We start from the raw sequence: 22948 nt of genomic DNA on the forward strand, positions 1-22948 counted from the left end.
TTTTTCTTAATTTTTGTAATTGCCCCGGGCAAAATTGCTTGAAAATGATTGGCTGAAAATCGCTTAACAACGGCTGCCGAGGTAAAGAAATTTTTGTTTTTTTTGTAACAATGGCGTCCCATTTTGCGCGAGATCAGTAAGAAAACATTTTGCCCCTTATATTATAAACAAGTAATCACATGGTTCCTCGTAAAATTAAGGATTGATATCACTTGTGTTTTCGGAAGTTGCAGAAATTGCCCACGTCGCTGCGCGACTCGGGCAATTTCAGCAGCTTCCGAAAACACGCGTGATATTAATCCTTAATTTTACTCGGCCCCGTGCGATTACCTATACATATGAAAACAACGGTGTTATATAGAGCGGTCGTTTTTACCACATTCTTGTGTGGCTCTAAATCGTGAACTCCACATAGCTCGCATATCAACCAACTTGATGTCTTTCACAAGAGGTTATCTTCGGATAATTTGCGGTCACACTATTGAAGAGCGGATGCCAAATGATGGCCATTTTCAACAAGTGCAAATTCAGAAGGATTTAGACCTTCCTAATACAATCGATCACAGCTACGCTGGGCTGGTTATGTCATTCGAATAAGAAACGAGAGATTCCCTGAGCTGAACGAAGAAAAAGGAAAAGAAAGAAAGAAAAAAAACCAATAAAAATGATCATGCAAATAAATGTAATCGGCTTTTTTTCCGTTTTCTTGCTTTATTGCTACTTAGAAGCCAGCCAATGAAGGAGCTTTAAGGTGACATGACATCGACGCATGAAAGGCTGAGTAAAACAGACTCGTGAATTCTGAGAGAGACTTAGGGCGGTTAGCATCTCAAACGGCGCCATTGCTTTCTTCGGACTAACATGTAAAGACAAAGTCATCTTAAAAGTGAATTATCGAACAATTTTCCATCGAGATTCTCATCTCTGATTGGAAAAAAATGGTTATTTACGCTTTTGTTTTGCAAAGCAAATTCGAACAAGTTTTATGGGGCAGGTGCAGGGCTTCTAATTTGTTCATTGAATACTTCTTTTTTCCATGTAGCATCTCGCTATTGCTATTAAGATGTAACGATGCCAATAAAGCTTTTACTTTTACGCTAACCTGTTTAAAAATTAACACTTTATCCCTCCAACGCGAAGCGCATTTAATTAATTAGCTAGACCTTTCTAGCGAATTGAAATCCAGATATTAAGGTCTAGTTCACTTTTTCATAATCGACGTGTTTCTTTTTTAATTTCCGGCGCTAAACTCCCTGCCATTCTTTACAAAATGATTTAACATATGTGATAAGGATATCTACTGGGAACGTCCCATGTATGCTGCCTACTGTTGAGTTATAATACTTGAGAGCAATATCTCAATGGTATTCAGCATCACAAAGATACCATCTAGATCCCCTGTACCTGCCGTGAGTACAGGTAAGTTATAAAACTTCCAGTGTGCCTTTAAAATAAGTTATAAAACTTGCCATGTGCCTTTTGAGCTGGTAATGCCTAAAGTGTCATGTATATGACTCAAATGCATGCAATACGAGAGCCGGGAAATAAGAAGTATAATTTTGTACACGCCTTTAACCTACAGTAAGTAGAAAACCTGAAATTGGCTGGCTTAGTCAGGGAAAATATATGAAAACGGGTCATTCTCTTTAATGTAAATGATAACTCGTTTCCTTTCGTGTGCTTTAACTAAAGTGTAAGTTGAATTTTCGAAAATTTTGAACGTGAGAAAAATTTTGAAGAAAAACTTCTCTGCCCTTTTTAATCGTTGTGGAACAATCATAGTATTTTAATATTTAAAAATATTTGATGAATAGAACGGAGCACTTTGGAAACGTATCTACAAGGCTGACATGTAATAAAAGATGATACAATATTCTATAATAAGAGAAAAGGAGTGTCACTCCTTAAAGCAAATATGCGAGGGAGAAACGTTACAGGCAGTTTCACCGATTTGGTATGGGCAAGTGTCTAAATCAAAATGTCATGATCATGGATGATAACGACGTTTACTTTCATAGATTATTGTATTTTTTTTAAAGTTTTTTAGGCTGCAGATTGCGTTCCACCGACTTACGAGCCCATACAATTTTGTTAGAGTGAAATCTCTACTCTTGCCCATTTATACAGATATCAAATTGCACTCGAGATCACGTGGCTATTAACACTTACTGACAGACTTTATCTCTTAAAATGTTTTCGAGAAATCGCCATGAAACGAAAACAGATGAAGCCAGCACCATCCACCATGTTTTTGACGAAAAATTAATTCAAAACGATTTCCGATTCAGGATGATTTCTTTGTTCAAGACAGAGGCAGTTCTTAACACCGTCCTGTTGTGCTTTCTTTGCTCTTAACTTGCAAATTCGGTGACAGGTACAGAATTACATTATAACGACAGTAGGAAAGAGTTACTCGTAAAGACACAAAACTTCTAGATAAACGGGACAAAAAATATCGCCATATTTCAGTCTAAACATATATATTGAAATGATTCGGAAATCGTTTGGATTTTTTATTAGAGACCGAGGCAAATTTCTTTCGTTCATTTAAATTAGTTCATCTTTGATTAATTCATTTACCATTAGCTTTGCTCAGTCCGCCGATCGATCATAGCTCTTCCGTCTCAATGTAGCTTTTCAAGTTAAAAGGCCATAATATGACAATAATTGACCTCACAGTCTCTCTCCTCAGTCAGCACTCAAAGCACCCCTGTACCATTGCTAACTTGCAACATAAACCAGATCATCCTTTTCTGTCCAAACCCTTGTAGTTATGTTCAACTCTAACAGCCCGATTCAGCAAGCCAAAATACTTTTGCTCTTTATCTGATTGTTTATATCACAGAAGAGGTCAATTACCCTAATGGAGCAGAGATAGCAATCGTCGTGGATACCAGTGGAAATTTAGGCCCAACAAATTATCATCAACAAGAACCAATTGTTAGGAAGATTGTGGAAAAAATCGCTTCAGACGTTGCTAAGCTCAGTATATCATTAGTATCATCAAACCGGGGCCGTGTGCTGTTTATATCTTATTTGAATCCATTTATACAGGATGGAAAGGATTTTCTACCCTAAGAAATGGGTCCATCACTTTTAAAATTACCTTTGGATAAAGTATCGACAGAAGTGTTCATGAAACCTAACTGGAACGTTTCTAAGATTACAATTGTATTCACGGCCGGGTTTAGTTCACACCCCATAAATCACCTTTCTGCATCTGTGGATGCACTAATACAAATAAGTGTTCCAATTTTTTCCTCGCATTTGGTGCACTAGCGGATCCAATTACTCTATGGAGTATTTTACCGAGATGGGACGACATAATTTATGAGAAGAGCTTATACACTTTAAGTGATCATCTTGACGATTTGGTGAAAATGACTCTTCGAGCCATCGGTAAGCTGGAAATGAAATGTAACGAAAGCTAATATCTCTGTATTTTCTTTCAGATCTGTTTTATTGCGTTAACCTTTTTTAAGGGCCAGGATGTATCTCTAAAAGTATACCTTAAAAAGCTTACTGATGAAATGATTTGGCTTTAATTTGCCACGACTGTTTACAAAACATAAATTATCGTAGCTCCTGTTGTTAATCATTGCAGCTAGGGAATTAAAGACGCCTTGTTTACAGGATTTAGACTGATACAGAATGACCAGTGTTTTCTTTACCTTCCTTCGCCAAAAAAGCATCAAGTTGGCCAATTGGATCGCACTATATGATATTTCATTCTTTGTTGAGAAGGTTTCTTTAAAAAATACTGGCAACGTGAGTCTTACGGCGTGGGACAATCATAAAAGTATTGTATGAGGACGTAGTTTAAAACAGTTGTGTAATTTTTTCGGCAGATAATTATTCAGTTCGTTTTAATGAGCATCAAAACTGGTTTTTTGCCGGAAGAAAAGCCGAATTACACTGTGTTGCATCAGGCCGGCCTCTTCCAATGGTCAAGTGGCTGATGAACGGCAAGCAGGTCAAAGAGGGAGATCTCAACAAAACGGTTAGTCTCTTCGTAGAATCATCTATCATAGAATCAGTCACCATGTCGCTTCAATTCTCTGAAGTAAACCCTCAGCATGTTGGAGAGTTTACCTGTGAAGCTGAAAACCATTTCAAAGTTACAAGGCGTAATACCAAAATATCAGTTAAATGTAAGGAACTATTTCGCGTTTCAAATTTTTTTTTTGTCCTCATTAGCAAAAATAAGTTCAGTAAGAAAAGAAAACTGATTACATGAACTCTAGAAATTTGTGGCATCTGCAATAAATCAAGGCATCACCATTTTTCCTTACATAACCCATTTTCATTTCCTTTTATTTTACACTTCCACAAAAGCTACCTACCTACTGCAAAACACTAGCCTTTTCTTCCATTGACTACAAACCTGGCATTACTTTTTTCCATTGACCCCAAGTCAGTACGGCATCACCGTTCTAATTCAGCAAGAATACTGTTGCAAAGTGAAAAAGGGGACCTTAAACACTCTTATGATGGGGAATTAAAGCATTAGTTACGTTTAAGAAATTACTTAATCCAGAGATGCCCATTCTATTTGCACGTTGAAGGTTATAGGCTAAAAGTCAGCTTTTGCATATTCAGCAGATACTCTTAGGAGAAACTGATCTTACTTCAGGGCAATCAGTGTTTGAATTGTGTTCCAAAGGTCCACCAGTTGTCATTACGCTAACTGCAAAATACGAGGCATTTCAATCAAACTCAAGAATTACATTGAAATGTGAAGTAGAGGGTCTGGATTATCAACAGCTACATTCTTACCGCTGGCAGTGGAAGTTTCAAGGCAGAGAAATAGAAAGCAGAACAAAGCACAAAGTGTTTATTCATTCTCAGCCTCCCAACGTATGTCAGCTGTCAAGAGGATCTGCCATTCTTGATATCAACAACGTTTCCAGAGAAGATTTTGGACAATACACCTGTGTGATACTACAGTTTCACATCACACGTGCAGAGAGAGAAGTATCTTTTCATTCCTTTAGTAAGCATTTTCTTTATTTTGATAAGGATTCCACTACGTCCTCGATATTCTTTCACAGTCTCTACTTCACAACTTTGAAGAAACTGGCTGCAGCGAAACTGAGATTAGATCCCATCAAAAGCTTTTCTTTAATTGCCAATATCATCATCATATAAGGCGGCATTTTGATGTGAACTATTAAACTTGTCAATGTGTTGTTCTGTTGTGTTTTTTTTTTCCTATTTTGGTATCCACGTCATCGTTAAGTCAGTTTCTTGCATTTATCAGCGGCACCACCACCCGAAATTTTCATAGCGGACTCACACAAATGTAGACGTGCTATAAAGCTGCAGTGGAATCCTCCACTTTTGCTTGAGAGTAAAATTAGTGGTTACCAAGTTACCTTTAGATCAGTCCATGGAGAATCTAAGCGCGTATTTAATCTCTCTGGCGAAGTTCGTTCACTCGAGTTTGATGGACTTGAGATGAATACAGTCTATGAACTGAATGTTCGAGTAAGAGATTTGAACGGATTTGGTCTCTGGGCAAAAGAACAGCTAACGACGACTGCAGGTGAGAAAATAAAACCATTGAAAATATCTTTGCCAAGACATATTTATCTTCTGAAGGCAAAGGTTTGTAATCGCCATTGGGATCAGATGTAAACTGCTTATGACACATTTACAACAAAAATGGTGCCGCGTACGACAACCGTGTCAATGTGCAACATCAGAAGCTATATTAAATATTTGGCCCGTACTTATATCTATTTAACCGTGTAAATTGTATCACAGATGTACCAGCCGCGTTGAACGTCTATACGAAACCATGTGGTTGCAGTGCTGAGCTGTCATGGGACAAAACCGTAAACCACAGCTGCTCAATCACGAAGTTCACGATTTACTACAGGGAGTCTACTGCAGAGAGGTTGTCGGCCAATAGTAGCGTATGGACTGAGAAGACTCTTAGCGGGTCAAATGTTTCTGATTATCGTCTCTGGTTGGCTTGTGCCCAGAAATACGAAATCATGGTTATGGCCTGGAATCAAATAGGACATAACGACTACAGTGAGAGCTCTGTGTTGTCAGTACTTACTGAAGAAGGTAAAAATACGGATCTCATCAATAAGCGCCATTGAAAATGTCCCGGGCAATTGATTGAAATTAAATTTCTCATCATACTCTTGTTTTTCTTTTTCATATTGTTGTTGTTGTTGCTGTTGTTTAAATAAATACATAATAAATAAATACTGTGATTCTTTTTGTTTGTTGCTTGGTTTCTTGCGTTCATTACAGCGCCAGAACTCATAATAACGAAGAGGGCCAGGTTCAGGGCCTCCATGAACGGCTGGAAAGTCTATTGTTACAAAAGAAATGTTAATTCCGTGAAATTTTCATCCTGCTGAGTATTATTTTACCATGATCATTATCATTTTTAAAAAGCCCTATTTTGTGATTATTTTATTAATAACTGAGGTATTTATATACTCCTTTGTAACTCTTACAAAGAAAAAGGAAAAAAAACGAACAAAACAACTAAAAAGATCGTGCAAATAAATGTAATTGTTTTTTTTTTTCATTTACTTGCTTTATTGCTATTTACAAGGTAGCCGACGAAGGAGCTTTAAGTAGACATGACAGCGACACGTAGGTGAAAGTAAAAAAGACTCATAAATTCTGAGAGAGGCTTAATTAAGGCAGTTAGCTTCTCAAACGGCGCCATTGCTTTCTTCAGACTAACGTGCAAAGACAAAGTCAACTTAAAAGTGAAATATCGAACATTTTTTTGTCGGGGTTCTCCATCTCTGATTGGAAAAAAAAATTGGCGATTTTACGCTTTTGTTTTGCAAAGCAAATTTGAATAAAGTTTTAAGGGGCAGGTGCAGGGCTTCTAATTTGTTCATTAGATAATTCTTTTCTCCACGTAGCATCATCTCGCTATCGCTATCGAAATGTAACGATGCCAATACAGCTTTACGTTTACTCGTTTTAGTCAACTAAAAGTGTAAGACCGAAAAATTTTCCGTCGGGGTTCCCTATTAGAAAAAATGGCCATTAAAGCTTTTACTTTTACGTTAACCTGTTAAAAATTAACACCCTATGCCTCCAACGCGAGGCGCATGTAATTGATTAGCTGGACCTTTCTAGCGAATTAAAATCTAGAGGTAGCCCTTTGATGTATAACTAACAAAAACCACAAGAAATTTAAGTTTAGTTCTAATTTAAACGACCATTTACACATCACTTTTTCATAATCGACGTGTTGCCTTTGAAATCCGACACTAAAATCCCTCCCGTTTTTTACAAAATAATTTAAGATTGGGTAAGGACGTCTTCTACCGGGGAACGTCACGTGTATGCCGCCTGCTTGAGAGAAATAGCTCAGTGGTATTCAGCATTACAGAGATACCATCTAAATCACCTGCACCTCCAGTCAGTGTCGCAAAGATGAAAGGGGCCAAATATGAGTTGTGGGTCATGTTGCCAAAACTTCTTGACATCTTTCACATTAAGTCTGTAAAACTAAACACATATGCTGATGACTGCCAACTGCACACATCTGACGTAGACCCAGTAGCCTTGGAACAGCGGATCGATCATGATGTACAAATAGCAAACAAATGGTTCGAAAACGATGGGATGAAAGCCAACCCCGCTAAACACCAAGGGATGGTTCTTGGCAAAACCGATTACCCTTTCTCCTTCTCAACCACAAGATGCCTAACACTTTATGGAATAATTCTTGATAATGAACTTAACTTCAAGGAACGCATATCCTCTGTATGTAAAAAAATAAATAATCAGTTCAGTGTCCTCAAAAGATTTGGCAAACTTATTTCTACCGAAATTATGCTTCGCCTTTATAAAACGTTTATGTTACCCCATTTTCACTACTGTTCAATGATATGGCACTTTTGTAACTCAGAGGACTCTGTTAAACTGGACACCTCAAATAGACGTATTTTAAGATTTGTTTTAAAGGACTGGGACTCGAACTACGATGATCTTTTAGACAAGGCAGGTGTGTGTGGTTTAGCCAACAGGAGGATACAAAATATGATGATTTGTATATTCAAGTGTCTCCATCTTGGTAAATATCCGTGCTATCTGAAACAACTAATCAAGCTAAGATCTACTGCTTACTCCCTAAGGGGCACGAATATTTTATCACTTCCTAAGCCGTTTACAACCACATATGGTCTAAATTCTTTTAGCTATTCATCTGTTAAGTATTGAAACTCCCTCCCTGACCACTTTAGGAAAACTGTAGACTATAGCGAATTTAAGAGCAAACTGTCAGCGCACAATTTCTGTTAATATTACATTTATATCACATATTATTATATTAACGATTATTATATTATTATATTATTATATTATGAATTATTTTTATCTTTGAACCTGTTCTTGCTGTAATTTTAAAGTAGTAATTAGGATCGGAGATACTAGCTCATAAGATAATCTAAAATCCGAGGATGAATAAAGTTTATGTATGTATGTATGTATGTACGTTCCTTGAAAGCTGTTACTGCCTAGAGTGTCATGTATGGCTCAAATGCATCGAATACGAGAACCAGGAAATAAGAATTATCAGCTTGTAAACGTCTTTAACCTACAGTAAGTAGAAAACCTTTGATGAACTGGCTTAGCCAGGGAAAATATATGAAAACGGGTCATTCTCTTTAATGTTCGTGTAAAGGGTAACTCGTGTGATTTGACTAAAGTGCAAGTTGAATTTTCGAAAATTTCGACGTGAGAAAAGGTTGAAGAAAAACTTCTCTGCCCTGTTTAATCGTTGTGGAACGATTATAGTATTGAAATATTTGATGAATAGAACGGAGCACTTTGGAAAAATATCTACAAGGACTGTACTTCTTAGCGAGGCAGGACGAGTGTTCATTCTTAGTTGTGACCTGCACTTGATAATAATATTTTGAGTCGTCAACGTTGTCAAAATCAAAGCATCAGTTCTTTAATTTCGGTCCTCTTACATGCTCTTGGAACTGAACTCGGCCTTGCATCCAAGTCTTGTTTCCAAAAAATCCAGAATAAACGAGAAACAGAAGAAAAGAACATGCAACAAACAGTAAACAAAAACGAAGGAACATCCCTGCTTACCTCGACCTTTACCTCGTTTAATAAGAAAGACGTCAAGCTCAGCACCGAATTGATGCTAAAAATAAAGACCCTTTTGCTAGTTAAAATATGTTTATAAGTGCACAGTTTACTTGCCTTCTGAGTAGAGAAGTGCATGAACAGATTTGAGTTCCTAATCTACGAAAAGTTTTTTTATTCAAGAACTAAGACCCGCTCTCAAAGCTCAATCGCTCGTGCATAGGCTTTTAATTAGCTTGTAATTATTTTCATCCCTTTATATACTTTTATTGTCCGTATAACCCTGCTAAATATTTTATACCTTTTACACGCATATATACCTATCTTCATTGCTTCAACTTTACCATTCACTTGAAAATCACCAATGTATGGTCGTAACGTCTTTTTTTATCTTTGACTTTTATTCTCAAAAGTTCTGAATAAAGTCCAAAAAAAATAAAAATTAGGAAAGGAGTGATTTTAGTAATAGTAACAACGTAAACTTGATTTGAATACAAATCAGGTTTTTCCACGCGGTAACTGGTTTTCAAGTGTCTCGAGTTCTGTTGGTTGACATTGGATATAGAGAACCCTCTTAGTAATAAAACGATAAAAGAATAGTGATTGGTACGACCTTTTTTCTCTTAAAAAATCTTTGTTTCATTTTTATAGTTCAAATTTAGGGTTTAGGCTAATTTCAAAAACTCTTTTTTTTTTGATAAAAACTTTGTTTTAGTTTAATAGTTCCATGTTATAGGTGCGCTTATTGATCGATTCAAATGAATTGAATTTTACTGACGCAATATGTTGCTCGCGTGCATCTTGCTACTCAGAAAAATCCTTAAGACGATTGTATCACAGAGATACCATCTAAATCACCTGCACCAGCCGTAAGTACCGCAAAGATGAAAAAGGCTAATTACAAAATTATAAAACTTCCTGTGTGGCTTTAAAAAGAATCAGAAAACTTCCTGTGCGCCCTTTATAGCTAGTAATGCCTAAAATGTCATGTATGACTCAAATGCATCGAATACGGGAGCAAGGAAATGAGAAATATCAGCTTGTACACGCCCTTAACCTGCAGTAAGTAGAACACCTTTAATAGACTGGCTTAGTCAGGAAAGATATATGTAAACGGGTCATTCTCTTTAATGTGAATGGTAACCCGTTTCCTTTCGCGGCTTTAACTAAAGTACAAGTTGAATTTTCGAAAATTTCGGACGTGAGAAAAAGGATGGAGAAAAACTTCCCTGCCCTCTTCAATCGTTGTGGAAATATCATATTATAAAAATATTTGATGAATTGAACGGAGCACTTTGGAAACGTATCTACAAGGCAGACATGTAAATGAAAGATGATACAATATTTCATAGTAAGAGACAGAGAGTTTCGCTCCTCAAAGCAGGTATAAGAGGGAAAAACCCGACAGGCAGTTTCACCGATATGGTATGGGCAAATGTCTAAGTCAAAATGTCAAAATCTTGGATAATACCGACGTTTACTTTAATGGATTATTGTATTTTTTCAATTTTTTTAGGCTGCAGATTGTATTCCGCTGACTTACGAGCCCATACAATTTTGTTAGAGTGAAACCTCTATTCTTGCTTATTCATACAGATATAAAATTGCACTCGAAATCACGTGCTCATCAGCACTTACTGACAGAATTTATCTGTTAAATGTTTTCAAGAAATTGTCATTAAAAGAAAACCGATGGAGCCAGTACTATTTATTACGCTTTTGACGAAAAACTGATTTGAAAACGATTTCCGTTTCAGGATGATATCTTTGTTAAAGATAGAGGCAGTTCTTATCACCGTCCTGCTGTGCTTTCTTTGCTCTCAACTTGCATCTTCAGTGGCAGGTACAGAATTATATTATAACGACAGTAGGAGAGAGTTATTCGTAAAGACACAAAATTTCTGGATATACGGAACGAAAATGTCGCCATATTTCAACCTAAACATATATATTGAGATGGTTCGGAAATCATATGGATTTTTTATTAGAGACCGAGGCAAATTTCTTTCTTTCATTCAAATTAGTTCATCGTTGATTAATTCATTTACCATTATCTTTGCTCAGTTCCCCGATCGATCAAACCTCTCACGTCTCAACCAATCCTACGTCCTTGCCTATTTAACTGTAGATTTTATCCTGTCATTCAGATATTTTTACACCACTAAAATGACTTAATACATCGTGGTGTAGCTTTTTAAAAGGCCAAACTATGACAATACATGACCTATCACTTTCTCTCCTACGCACTCAAACCACCTCTGTACCATTGCCAACTTGAAACATAGGCCATATCCTCCTTTTCTGTCCAAACCCTTGTACTGGTGTTCAACTCTAACAGCCCGATTCAGCAAGCCAAAACACTTTTCTTCTTTATCTGATTGTTTACAGAAGAGACCAATTACCCTGATGGAGCAGAGATAGCAATCGTCGTGGATACCAGTGGAAGTGTTGGCATAAGAAATTATCGTAGACAAAAACAAATCGTAAGGAAGGTTGTGGAAAAAATCGCTGCAAACGTTGCCAAACTCAGTATATCATTAATATCATCAAGCAGTGGCCTTGTGCGGTTTATATATGATTTGAATCTATTCATACAATCTGGAAAGGATTTTCTACCCTTCGACAGCGGTTGGTCACATTTGAAATTACCTTTGAAAAAAGTATCGACAGAAGTGTTCACGAATCCTAACCGGAACGTTTCTAAGATTACAATTGTATTTTCAGACGAAGTTATTACGCACCCTTCAAATTCACCTGTTGCACCTGTGAATGCACTAAGGCAAAAAGGTGTTCGAATTTTTGCCGTCGGATTTGGTAGATACGCTCGGGAAGATAGTCTAAAGAGTATTATAGAGAGTGAAGAAGACTTAATTATTGAGAAGAGCTTATACACTTTAGATGATCATGTAGACGATTTGGTGAATATGATCCTTCGAGCCATTGGTAAGCTGGAAATAAAATGTAACTAGAATTAATAGAATTTATCTCTGTATTTTCTTTCAGAACTGTTTTATTGCTTTAACCGATTCCAAGGGCCAGGATGGGTTTATATAGATATACGTTGAAAAGCTTTTCGATGAAATGATTTGCCTTTAACTTGCCACGGCTGTTAAAAAAACGTAAATTACCGTAGCTTCTGTTGTTAACCATTGCTGTTCGTGAATTAAATATGCTTTCTCGATAGGATTAAAATCCACACAGGATGACTAAGTTTTTTATCCTTTCTTCGCCAGAAAAGCATTCAATTGGCCAATCAGATCGCATTATATGATATTTCATTCTTTTTGGAATTGTTTCTTTCAAAAAGACCAGCGGCGTAAATGTTACGCCGCTGGTCTTTTGCGACTTAGTTTAGAAAGGTATCACGCTACATTTCAATTATAAAAGTATTTTTTTTCTAGTATTTAGACAACGCGTTTTCCACTGAGGACATGATTTAAAACAATTGTCTGACTTTGTCGACAGATAATCCTTCTGTTCGTTTTAATGAGCATCGAAATTGGTTTTCCGCCGGAAGAAAAGCCGAATTAAACTGTGTTGCATCAGGCTGGCCTCTTCCAACAGTCAAGTGGCTGATTGACGGCAAGCGAGTCAAAGATGGAGATCTTAACGAAACAATTCATCTCAAGGAATCAGCTACCAAAGAATCAATCACTTTGTCGCTTCACCTCTCTAAAATAAACCCTCAGCATGTTGGAGAATTTGCTTGCGAAGCTGCAAACAAGTTCAAAGTAACAAGGCGTAAAATCGAAATGTCCTCAATTAGCTGTAAGGAACTATTTCGAGTTTAACCTTCCTTTTCTTGACCTCACTAGTAATAATAAGTTGAGTAAGAAAAAATTACGTGAACTCTTCTCCTAATTGATAAATTACTACTGGTGGTCGATCCAGATTAGCTGAACGAATTCAAGCCTAAGACCAATTATTTAAAGGGCACACCTGATCTTTCCAAAGATGCAACTGTTTATGTAATCTTTTATTAGCACGGTTTAGTCATTCTGTTCTTTTCTACACTTTCAATATCTTAAACGCTTTATACGCAGCTTACACCTGTACATGATTTAAGTTAATACCTATCAGGTAATGATAACAAGGTCTGCCATTGGTATTTTCTCTGTTGCGTATAAGGGTCAGTTTTATTTACATGAAACGCATTCCACTCTTTGATGATTAACATTCATAATTTTCTATTATCCGGACTCTCGATTATACGGACTATTTAGTCCGGTCCTCTTATGTCAGGATAATCGAGGTTCGACTGTAAATAACGACAGTTTAGGTATATTATCAACACTCTATTAAAGGTAGTTTTATTATTGTAGGAGAGCTGGAGTTTGTAACTGTAAGCGTTTTTCTCTCCTAAAACAAGCCAGTTTGTTCAATTTTGTTGCAGGTCTTCCTGATTCACCAAAGATTCTGTACGACAACTGTACAATTTCTGGGAGAAATGCTACGGTAAAGTGGACTGCACCCAAACCCCATAATTGCAACATCACCATGTACTCTATTTATTATAGAGAGACAGAACCAACTACGGAGAGCTGGAAGCAATTAAACGTTACGGGAATTACAAGTTATGAACTGCATCTTCAGTATAGCAAGAAATACGAGATCACAATTGCTGTTTGGAACAAACTGGGACGAAGTAAAAACAGCGAGTCTTGGGAACCTAGAACAGCACAAGGTATTTAAATTATCGCGATCAATAAGAAATCAAAGTCTGTATTTGAAACTTTCGCCATGGTATAAATTAGGAGGCTACTTTGGACCTTCGAGCTTCCTCTAGTGATGCTTTTAACGTTCTCAGTAGTATAATGAGTTCTCTTTGTCTGCGCTGAGATAGAATGCTAATCATTCTGATCATACGTACATAGTCATAGAAGTGAATTCTTCGTTGTTGCGTACTATCACGTAGATGCAACCTATTTGCATCACATGGTGCAAAATCTCTGTTGTTGAAAAATACTTGTCTTGAAGGAAAATAGACAAATTCAATCCCGTGAATAGCTAGGCTGGTTGTTGTTTGTTTTTGGATTTACTCGTGGACATCTAGCCGGCCTTCCAACGCTTAAAAATTTGTCCAGTTTGATAAGTCAAGCATGGAGCCTATTTTTGCTCGTAGAAGTTTCTTTCGGTTAATTTGGTTTTTGTTTTACTATTACGCTAATCACTAGTAAATTACCTATATTTAAAATCTACTTATTTATAACTACTGGCCAGAATATTCTGATTAAATGTGTATTGCCTTTTTTTCCGCGAAGGAAGTATTCAAAGTAATGAAGATCATTCCTTTCACAAATCTTTCACACATTTAACCCGAACTTGAAAATTTTTCTCATGTCCACTATATTTACAGATGTGCCGTATAAACCAACCCTACATCAGCCAATTCTTGGACAGTGCAACATCATTAACGCATCATGGAGTCCACCTACTCGAGAGGCACTTGGAGATCCAGTGACTGGTTATATACCTCAGATTAAAAGGACTGGGTCTGAAGGATCTTGGATCAACTGCACATTTTTCAGCGCTTTAAATCCAATGTCATGTCTGTTTACTGACTTGACACAATATTCAAATTATGATGTAAGAGTGCTGGCAAAAAATATCATCGGATACAGTTTGCCATCCAACGTATTGAAAATTTCTACAAAAGGAGCAGGTATGGAGCAATATTCATTATAACTCAATAATAAATTCTGATTTAAATAAAGGCTAAACTTGTTTAATACATCACTAATCAAATAACAGCAATGTCTTTAAGCAGTTAAATATCTTTTTTCATTTAAGAAGGAAGAAAAGAATTTCTAACCGTAAGTTGAACACGAATCTAAAATGTAATTTACGAGGAAGAAGTGATTTCGAAAAACATATAACTATAGAAAATTAATTGTTCATTTTGTTCCTTGCCTTCCTTTTGGTGTCCCTCATCCCCATTTGAAACCCAGTGAAATGGATCGTAATAACCCAGGAAGCTCCATCGTAAATGTTGGACTGGGTTTCTTATATAAGTATTGAGATGTACTCAGTGCAAACTCACTGAATTAAAACTGTCTGTCTTAGATGAGAAGCAATGCTATTGGTCAGACGATTTTTCTCAACTATGAAAAATATCGCATAGACCAATCAAAAGCCGAATACCAACCATAAAATAATCTGTATGTTTGCCATTCCACGTATCAAGAATTTCGCTAGCGTATCGGTGTCGACATTCTTATGAAGTTGCCAATGTAATTCATTTGCTTTATGAAGACAATGATCCATTTGTGACTGCGGCAATCGTAACTTCTCAACGCCACAATTACTGATAAAGAAGGCGATTTATTGACGGTGAACGATGTAGGTTGAAACTTAAAAGTGATAGGTAAATACAAAATTACAACGTTGAGCCAACTTGAAACGACAATACTTACATTGTTACGATTACTGCAAAACTGCGCTTGACGAAAAAACACTTTCCGAAGACGAAATGAAGAGTACAGGAGCTGTTTAAAAGCGAACTGCGACTAGCGCGACTACCGAAAAAGAAAAAGCGCCCTGAAGAGAGAAAGCTAAGTTTATATACGCACGAAAGACTAAAAATTAATGCATGCGAGAACGACTAACTGAAAGTGTAATTGCCGCCAGTAATTTCGAAATAAAAAATAATGAACGAAAGAATGCTATAGGGAAAACAGAAGCTAACTAACCGGTGAAAAAACACTTAATGGACGACGAGAAACAGCAACAACACAAAGGAGACACCCTAATTAATAATTGAATACATTCCGCACGCTAAGATCTTACACCATTCAAATGCACAGCCTCAAATGTATGTGTCTGTTCTAACAAGATACTTTCTCTTTGTTATTTTTAGAATTACCCTCAATTAAAACAAGAACTCTGCTTATCTTATGCCTAACAGCATCATAAGTGATTTTGGACGATTATGTCAATGTTAAAAGCATCATATTAATGTTCCTAAATCTTCTTTTCAAATTTGAAGACAAGCCTCACCCACCTGTGATAGTCGAAAGGAAAGTGTCAGGATGTAACGTGACCCTCACGTGGACTAAGGCTCTATCAAAAGACTGCCCAATACTTTTCTACACAATCAGCTACAAACAAATAGGCGCACCTCCTGATGCCATCGAGTGGGCTATAATAAATATTACCGACGTTACAGTCAATCAAGTTACCATTATGCTAAATTGCACCACTACTTATGAGTTTCAGGTCAGAGCTTGGAACGAGCTGGGAGGAAGTGACAATTCTATGAGACAGTCGGCAACTACAGACGGTTTACAGTCTCAGTTTGAGCAGAAGATTACGGCACAACACCCACCAGGTCTGGACAGGAATTCACTGAAGATAGGATAAGTTATGCAATAAATTGATAATGAGAGAGGAAAAGAGATGTATATTTTGCCGGAAAAGTTTAAAAATGCTGTAATGATCATAATCGAGTTCGTTTACTTCATAGATTCTTCACTGCTGACCAGTAATCTTGTAAGAGTACTAATGGCCTGTTTGGGGTTTTTGGTGGTCATCCTGCTGGTTATTGGTGTTTGGTATTTCCATAAGAATCGGGCGACTAAACTTACAAAAAGGTACACGTTATTACAGCTTCTAAAACCCATAGCTAAGTGAAAAGTAATGACCAAAATTAGAAACGGTGAAGTTTTTTCAAGAACTTTAAACACGAAGGCGCGCTATAAAAGGAGCCTTAGGTCCCACCGGACCATTTGTCAATCAACCGTCGTGTGATGTAGAACTGTTAGAGTCAAGTCAACTTGATCTACAGCTACTCCAAAGCAGTGAACAACGGGCGCATTCCTCAAAATTGTTTTATGTCTTCATCACAATACAAGAATTTTTGAGATTTGTATTTCCTTTCTCCAATGGAAACTGTCTTTATTTGTGGCGGTAAATTTGAGATCGAAGTCGGTGGTTCGCTCGTTACCTCGTGCCACCATGCTGGTGGAAGTAAACAATAGATATCTCATTAGCTCCTTTTGTTCGTCTACCAGCATTTGAATTTGACCCACACACGTCAACGGTGAGTAACAAATGAGCCTAGGTCTTCCTAGGGAAGACTTCTTTATATAGCGCGCCTTCGTGTTTAAAGTTCCTTTCGACAGATTCACTCACATTTAACAACCGATCATTGAAGCACATGCCAGGACCATAGTAGGAAGTGTCAATCATACAAGAACGTTATAATGCAACAGAATCAATGAAGTAACTCCAGCTCCAAGTATTCTTTAAGTGCTAAGAACATAACAGAATTCTCTAAACGAGGAGCTAGTAAGTTACCAGTTTTATCTTAACTATAACATCTCTTTCAATCAAATTTTATTCTTTCTGATGAAGAACTGCCGACGATATTCAGGTTTTGGAGCTGTGCGAAATCCATCCAATTAGAACAGAATTTCTCGAGGCACTGGGTGAAGGAGCTTTTGGAAAAGTTCACAAAGCTAGACTTCATGATAGTTTGGATTTTTTTGCAAGCAATGAAGGATTTTGTGGACGAAACAGGCAGTCAACGAAAGTAGCAGTGAAAGAACTACATGGTATGAGTTATCAACGGAATTATGTTATGTTAATGTTTTATGTTTGTATGCTTTGGTTTTACCTTATGCTTAACGAGGACTACTCAGTAGAATTCGCAATACGATTTGAAAACAAAAATCCCTCTACTTGATCATTACCACAAAACCACTAAAATTAAAATGATGCATATTTGTTATGTGAATTTCTAAAATAAGTTTCCTAATCTAATAAACACTTGATTGCCTGTGACATACAGAAAACGCTAATGAGGAGCAAAGAAGGGAATTTTTAGAAGAGATTGAGCTCATGAAGCAAGTGGGAAAACACCAGAATGTGTTGAGTTTCCTCGGCTGTTGGACTACAACTAAACCTTTTCTTCTGATGATCGAGTATGTAGCCCATGGAGACTTGCTTCAATGGTTGAGGAAAAAAAGAGTTCAGGTAAGTCTGAGAAAGAAAAAAACCACAAATGAACACCAGTCTCTACCGAATTACCTAGTTATTGCCTGCATCTCGTCCAAGTCATTTTGCCGTATGACAACACCGCGGTCAGAATCTCGTATTCTGCTCAGCCATTCTCTTTTATTTTTGCACACTAGATGTTCTCCGATTGCTTTCGAAAGTTAATAACTACAAAATATCAATCATTGATGCCAGGTATTTAATAGCTCAGCGAAAAGAATCCACTTATGGTGGTGACCATAATAAGAAACTTTGCTCCAACGCAGAGAACAGACTGAACTTTTTTATTTTATTCCTTTCCGTCACACATTTGACCAAAGTAAGAGGAAAAGTAAGTAAAAAAAGATGTAAATCGAGATAAATCATTACTAAGTCTTGTTCTTACAGATTAACAGTTCCTCTAACAGTGAGCCTGGAGGAACTAGTTTTTACGCCGAAAACAGGAATCTCAAATCAACTGCAGAAGAGGTAAACATGAAAAACAGAAATACACTTGGAACCAATTATTGATTAGTAAGGCACTGAGGAGGCTTCTAATGGATTCCCCCAAAATGATACCGAACTGCGATTCATGTTTATATCTGTTTAACAAAGAAAGATATAAAGGCGAAGAGAATCATGTTGCGCAACCGAGAGCTTAGAACAAACAAAGAATAAGCGTCCACCGACAGAGGAGAACGGAAAAAACAATATAACTCTAGAGATAGAATAAGCGTCCAGGGGAGAACGGTAAAAAACACTGTAATTCTAAAACGTTTTATGAAAGGATAGCGATTGAATAAAAATCTAAAAGAATAAGGATAGAAAAACTAAAGCAGATCTAAACATACTGCGCTTTTGAGTTTTGACGAACTCGTCCTTGAGGATAATCAAAGGTTACTTTCTTGTAATTAAGTTGTAATATTGTGAGTTGAAGGATTTTTCTCTCTCTGTGAGAGGTATTCACCCGAAATTAAAAGACGTTTCAAGTAATTGAATATTGCGTTCCATTACGGTGTTCCATAATCTAATTTTAAGAACCCTCTTCTTCGATCAGGTCCGTGACGTAAGTGACGAGAACAAACTGGAGGCATGCAACTCTGTCCCATCCCCTGATGACAAATTACAACCTACTGAAGCTGAAACTCCTCAGGTGGTTTTCTCCATTGAGCTTCCAGGGGGGGACGTTTTGACGGAGAAGAAAGACGAGGAGTGCAGTGAGGATTGCGAGTCATTTGTTCCAGCTGATCTCCTTTCACTAGCCTGGCAGATTGCAAAAGGCATGGTAAGGTATAAATGTTTATACAGACGTCCCGAGACTAAAGTGCTTGTCCCATGTTCTTTGGCTGTAATAATTTAGCCTTGACACTTCATTTGGGTACTAATCAGTAATTCTAAGACCAATTAAAAAAAACAGACAAACTTCTTTGATGAGGAAGATTATCGAACCTCAGTATTGTTGAGGAAATTCTGCATAGGAAACATTGTCCTATTAAGGTTCTCAATTTCATGCATATTCCCGAGAAGGGTCTCCTCCCCTTCGAGCAATCAACAAATTATTTTACTATCTCATTGGTTAGGCCTACCTCTCCGGGAAGGGGCTCGTCCACAGAGATCTAGCGGCGCGAAATATTCTAGTCGGACACCGTAAACGGCTCAAGATCGCGGATTTTGGTCTAATGCGAGAAATGTACCACGAACTGCATGAGGTAAAAAAGCATTCAAAGCTACCAATCAAATGGATGGCGCCTGAGTCACTTTACAAGCAGATATTTACGTCAAAAAGTGATGTGTAAGTAACTTTAATCCTTTTCCAGTTGCTTAACGAAACTATAGGTAATGTAATGACAGCGACTACAAACCAATGATAGCAGTTGATGATCACGACCAAGATGATAGTGAAAATAATTTCAGTTATAATAATAGTAATAATTATAATAATAATAATAATAATAATAATAATAATAATAATAAAGAAAAATGCAGAGGGCAGTGCTCTTGGGCACGCTGAATATTGCCTGGACTTTCAAGGTAGCAGTTTGAATTCCTGTTAGAAGGAGGCCGTAGACACAACGGAAAAGCTTCTAAGGATTAGTTAATGTACATTTTTTTTTTACTCCATGGCGCACAGGTTACGGTTTTCGCCCTGTGCTGCCTGATTAGAATGTAGCATTCAGTTGATTTCTCTGCGACATAATAATAGTGATGATGAGGATGATGATCATATTAGTAATTATGATTAAGATGTGTAAGTGAATTGCTTTCTTCTATGGCCGCTGAAGGGACCCAGAGGTGAATGATTGATTCTCTGACACTGCTATTAATATAACCTGCACTACAGGTGTATTTTTTGCGTTTTACGGCCGAACGGAGACAAGTTCCGGGCGAGTGCGAAATTTCGCGCAGTGCTTCAATTCATTATATTTTATGGTTATCCTCTAATTCATAAATTTGATCTAACTTCATAGATTTATTCATTTTCTTTATTTTTACAGTTGGTCGTACGGAGTAGTCATGTGGGAAATTGCAACTGTCGGTAAATTAACCTTAGATGACAATAGCAATCAAAACGCACAGATTACATGACAGGGATCTCGTAAAGTCAGAATCCGATCTTTTCCAATTTTGCGCCATAATGGGATATCATGATTCAACAAAATGAATTAACTGGAGATTCCTGAGATGAAAAATTTTCAACTTTTTAATATTCTGCAATCTGCCAATCCCCAAATATCTATCATTTTTTCTTAAACGGCTTTCAAAGCCTGTATAATTTGAATTTTGTGTTCTACTGGAATATTGCAAAGTCAGGACGTCCACGGATAACAACTTTCCAAAATGCTGTAATTAATTGTTTAGTAACTCTTAATGTGTGTTATTTTGGGTCTAGGAGGCTCTCCATATCCCCTGTTAACCAACACAGAGCTCATGAGACGCTTGAAGACAGGCTACCGCATGGAAAAACCTGATTTGTGCTCAGATCAAGTGTAGGTTGATTGTTAATGAGATTAATTCATTTCCTGGTGAATTTAATCACGTGTCAAAATTCCTCTCATATTGTAAACCTGTTGTGACACACTGGAAGCTAATCACCCAATATTCTTACGCTAACATAGTCTTTATTCTAAATTTAGGATTTGGTTTCAAATCCGCTTCATCTAGCCAGCTTGCAAGCGGTAGTTTATGCTTTCAAGCGCGGGATTCAGTGCGGCGAATATTCGATCGCCGTATTGGATGGGTGCGAGATCTTTTTCTCCCCCCTCGCTTTGTAGCTCGTCCCATTTCCTCCACCCGTCCAATATGGCGACCGAATATTCGCCGCGTTGAATCTGGAGCTTGAAAACACAAACTACCGCCCTCAAGCAGACTAAGTTCCCTGATCTCCTAAATCTGGTGACTCATAGGAAAATTATACATGGAGTGCTGAGGTTTGGAGATCATTAGACGTTTTGATAATAGTTTTTCATTTTTCCTTTTCTTTTTAACCTCAGTTACTCTTTGATTTTGGATTGTTGGAAACAAGACCAAGACGAACGACCTAGTTTTCAAGAGATGGTTGGAAGACTGGAAGAACTGATGCATCAAGAAGTTGAATACTTTGATTTTAACCAAGTGGACGAGTCAAAAGATTATTATCAGGTGCAGGATTCAGAGGCTGAAGACTCGGAAGATGAGAATGACGATGTAAAACTCTAACTTGACAGCACATGATGGCTGACAACACTAGCTTAGTCTACTTTATTATTACTTTGTTGGGAATTGAGGCGTATTTTTCGGGCGAAAATAGAAGTTTTGGCTGTCTAAAATAACGTAGTAGTTGAGCAGAGGGATGAAAAGGAGTGAAGTTTTGATGAAGTAAGCCACCCGACATAAATCTCCTTTCCTCTTCTTCCGTCTAACTGCCATCCCTGAACACCCCTCTTGCGGCTCATGTGACATAGAGCTTGTTGCTCCTGCGGACACTTGAGTCAAGTAGTTTTGGGGGGGAAAGGTTTAAGCGTAGTGAGACCTGTGACTCACGTCCTAAGATCTGTTTACGACCATCATCGTTGTTATCAAATCAAAGGTGCCAAACATCTAAAGTTTGAATTCACTGAAGGATTTTTTCGGCAAGAATGGTTCTGAGCAGTACCCTCTTTCGATCTTTTATTTCCCCTGGCACTTTTTATGACATTTCTCATGCATATTTGGGCTGGCAGTCCATCAGGGATACTAAAGGCCGAGGGCGCCTAAGCGCTTCAAATCAGATCGCTACACTACAAAAAGACTAACATCCTTGATTAAGGGTTTAGGATGCATCTCCGGCAAGATTAATTTGGAGAATATCCTTTTACCCCAAAATAACCTAGTTCGCCCCATAACATGTGATTTTAGGAAATCTGCAAAAAATTTTGAATGTCCTCGTTAATTTCCAGCAAATTTAATGTCTCATGTTACCATACCCGGAAAACATCGAACTTGTGCCCTAAAAACATATTATAAGACATTCCTCACTCGAAAACATTTTAGTTGAAAAAATAAGTTGAAAATTGTTAGTTGAGTTCATATCACTCTGAGAAGCACCTAGAAATTGCTATGGTTTACATGCACAATTTAATAAAAATAGATTAACGCACAAAGATACAAAGCTGAAAGTGTGAGTGTAGGTGTGTGTAGATTTGCGTGGTATGCAAATTTTCTTCCCCTTCCTTCCGCTTTCACAACACCTCTGTCTATTCTGACAGGTCCTCTCACATTTTCAAACACTATTAAAGCTCGGAACCTTGCCCGTTTGCATGTACTCGTTTGCATGTACTCGTTTGCATGTACTCGTTTGCATGTACTCGTTTGCATGTACTCGTTTGCATGTACTCGTTTGCATGTAGTCGTTTGCATGTACTCGTTTGCA

General features: G+C 37.4%; 3 protein-coding genes across 3 annotated transcripts; all 3 read left to right on the forward strand.

The window, feature by feature from the left end:
- Positions 1-2788: 2788 nt before the first annotated feature.
- Positions 2789-5834, forward strand: LOC148723869 (neural cell adhesion molecule 2-like). The gene is made up of 3 exons (XM_088733687.1): positions 2789-3399; positions 3849-4151; positions 4664-5834. The coding sequence occupies exons 1-3, from the start codon at positions 3381-3383 to the stop codon at positions 5146-5148; spliced, it is 807 nt and encodes a 268-aa protein (XP_088589813.1). The 5' UTR covers positions 2789-3380; the 3' UTR covers positions 5149-5834.
- On the forward strand, positions 5458-12878 carry LOC148723870 (uncharacterized). The gene is made up of 7 exons (XM_088734499.1): positions 5458-5545; positions 5767-6075; positions 7898-7993; positions 10604-10613; positions 10845-10930; positions 11476-12030; positions 12553-12878. The coding sequence occupies exons 1-7, from the start codon at positions 5458-5460 to the stop codon at positions 12876-12878; spliced, it is 1470 nt and encodes a 489-aa protein (XP_088590625.1).
- A 652-nt stretch (positions 12879-13530) lies between these two features.
- LOC148723871 (tyrosine-protein kinase receptor Tie-1-like) lies at positions 13531-22702 on the forward strand. Its single transcript, XM_088733686.1, has 12 exons — positions 13531-13771; positions 14444-14749; positions 16073-16414; positions 16550-16676; positions 17440-17639; positions 17876-18060; positions 18469-18549; positions 19118-19345; positions 19641-19852; positions 20556-20596; positions 20951-21047; positions 21552-22702. The coding sequence occupies exons 1-12, from the start codon at positions 13585-13587 to the stop codon at positions 21754-21756; spliced, it is 2211 nt and encodes a 736-aa protein (XP_088589812.1). The 5' UTR covers positions 13531-13584; the 3' UTR covers positions 21757-22702.
- Positions 22703-22948: the final 246 nt, after the last annotated feature.

Source organism: Stylophora pistillata, chromosome 9, assembly GCF_964205215.1.
Source record: "Stylophora pistillata chromosome 9, jaStyPist1.2, whole genome shotgun sequence".
Classification (NCBI taxonomy): Eukaryota; Metazoa; Cnidaria; class Anthozoa; order Scleractinia; family Pocilloporidae; genus Stylophora; species Stylophora pistillata.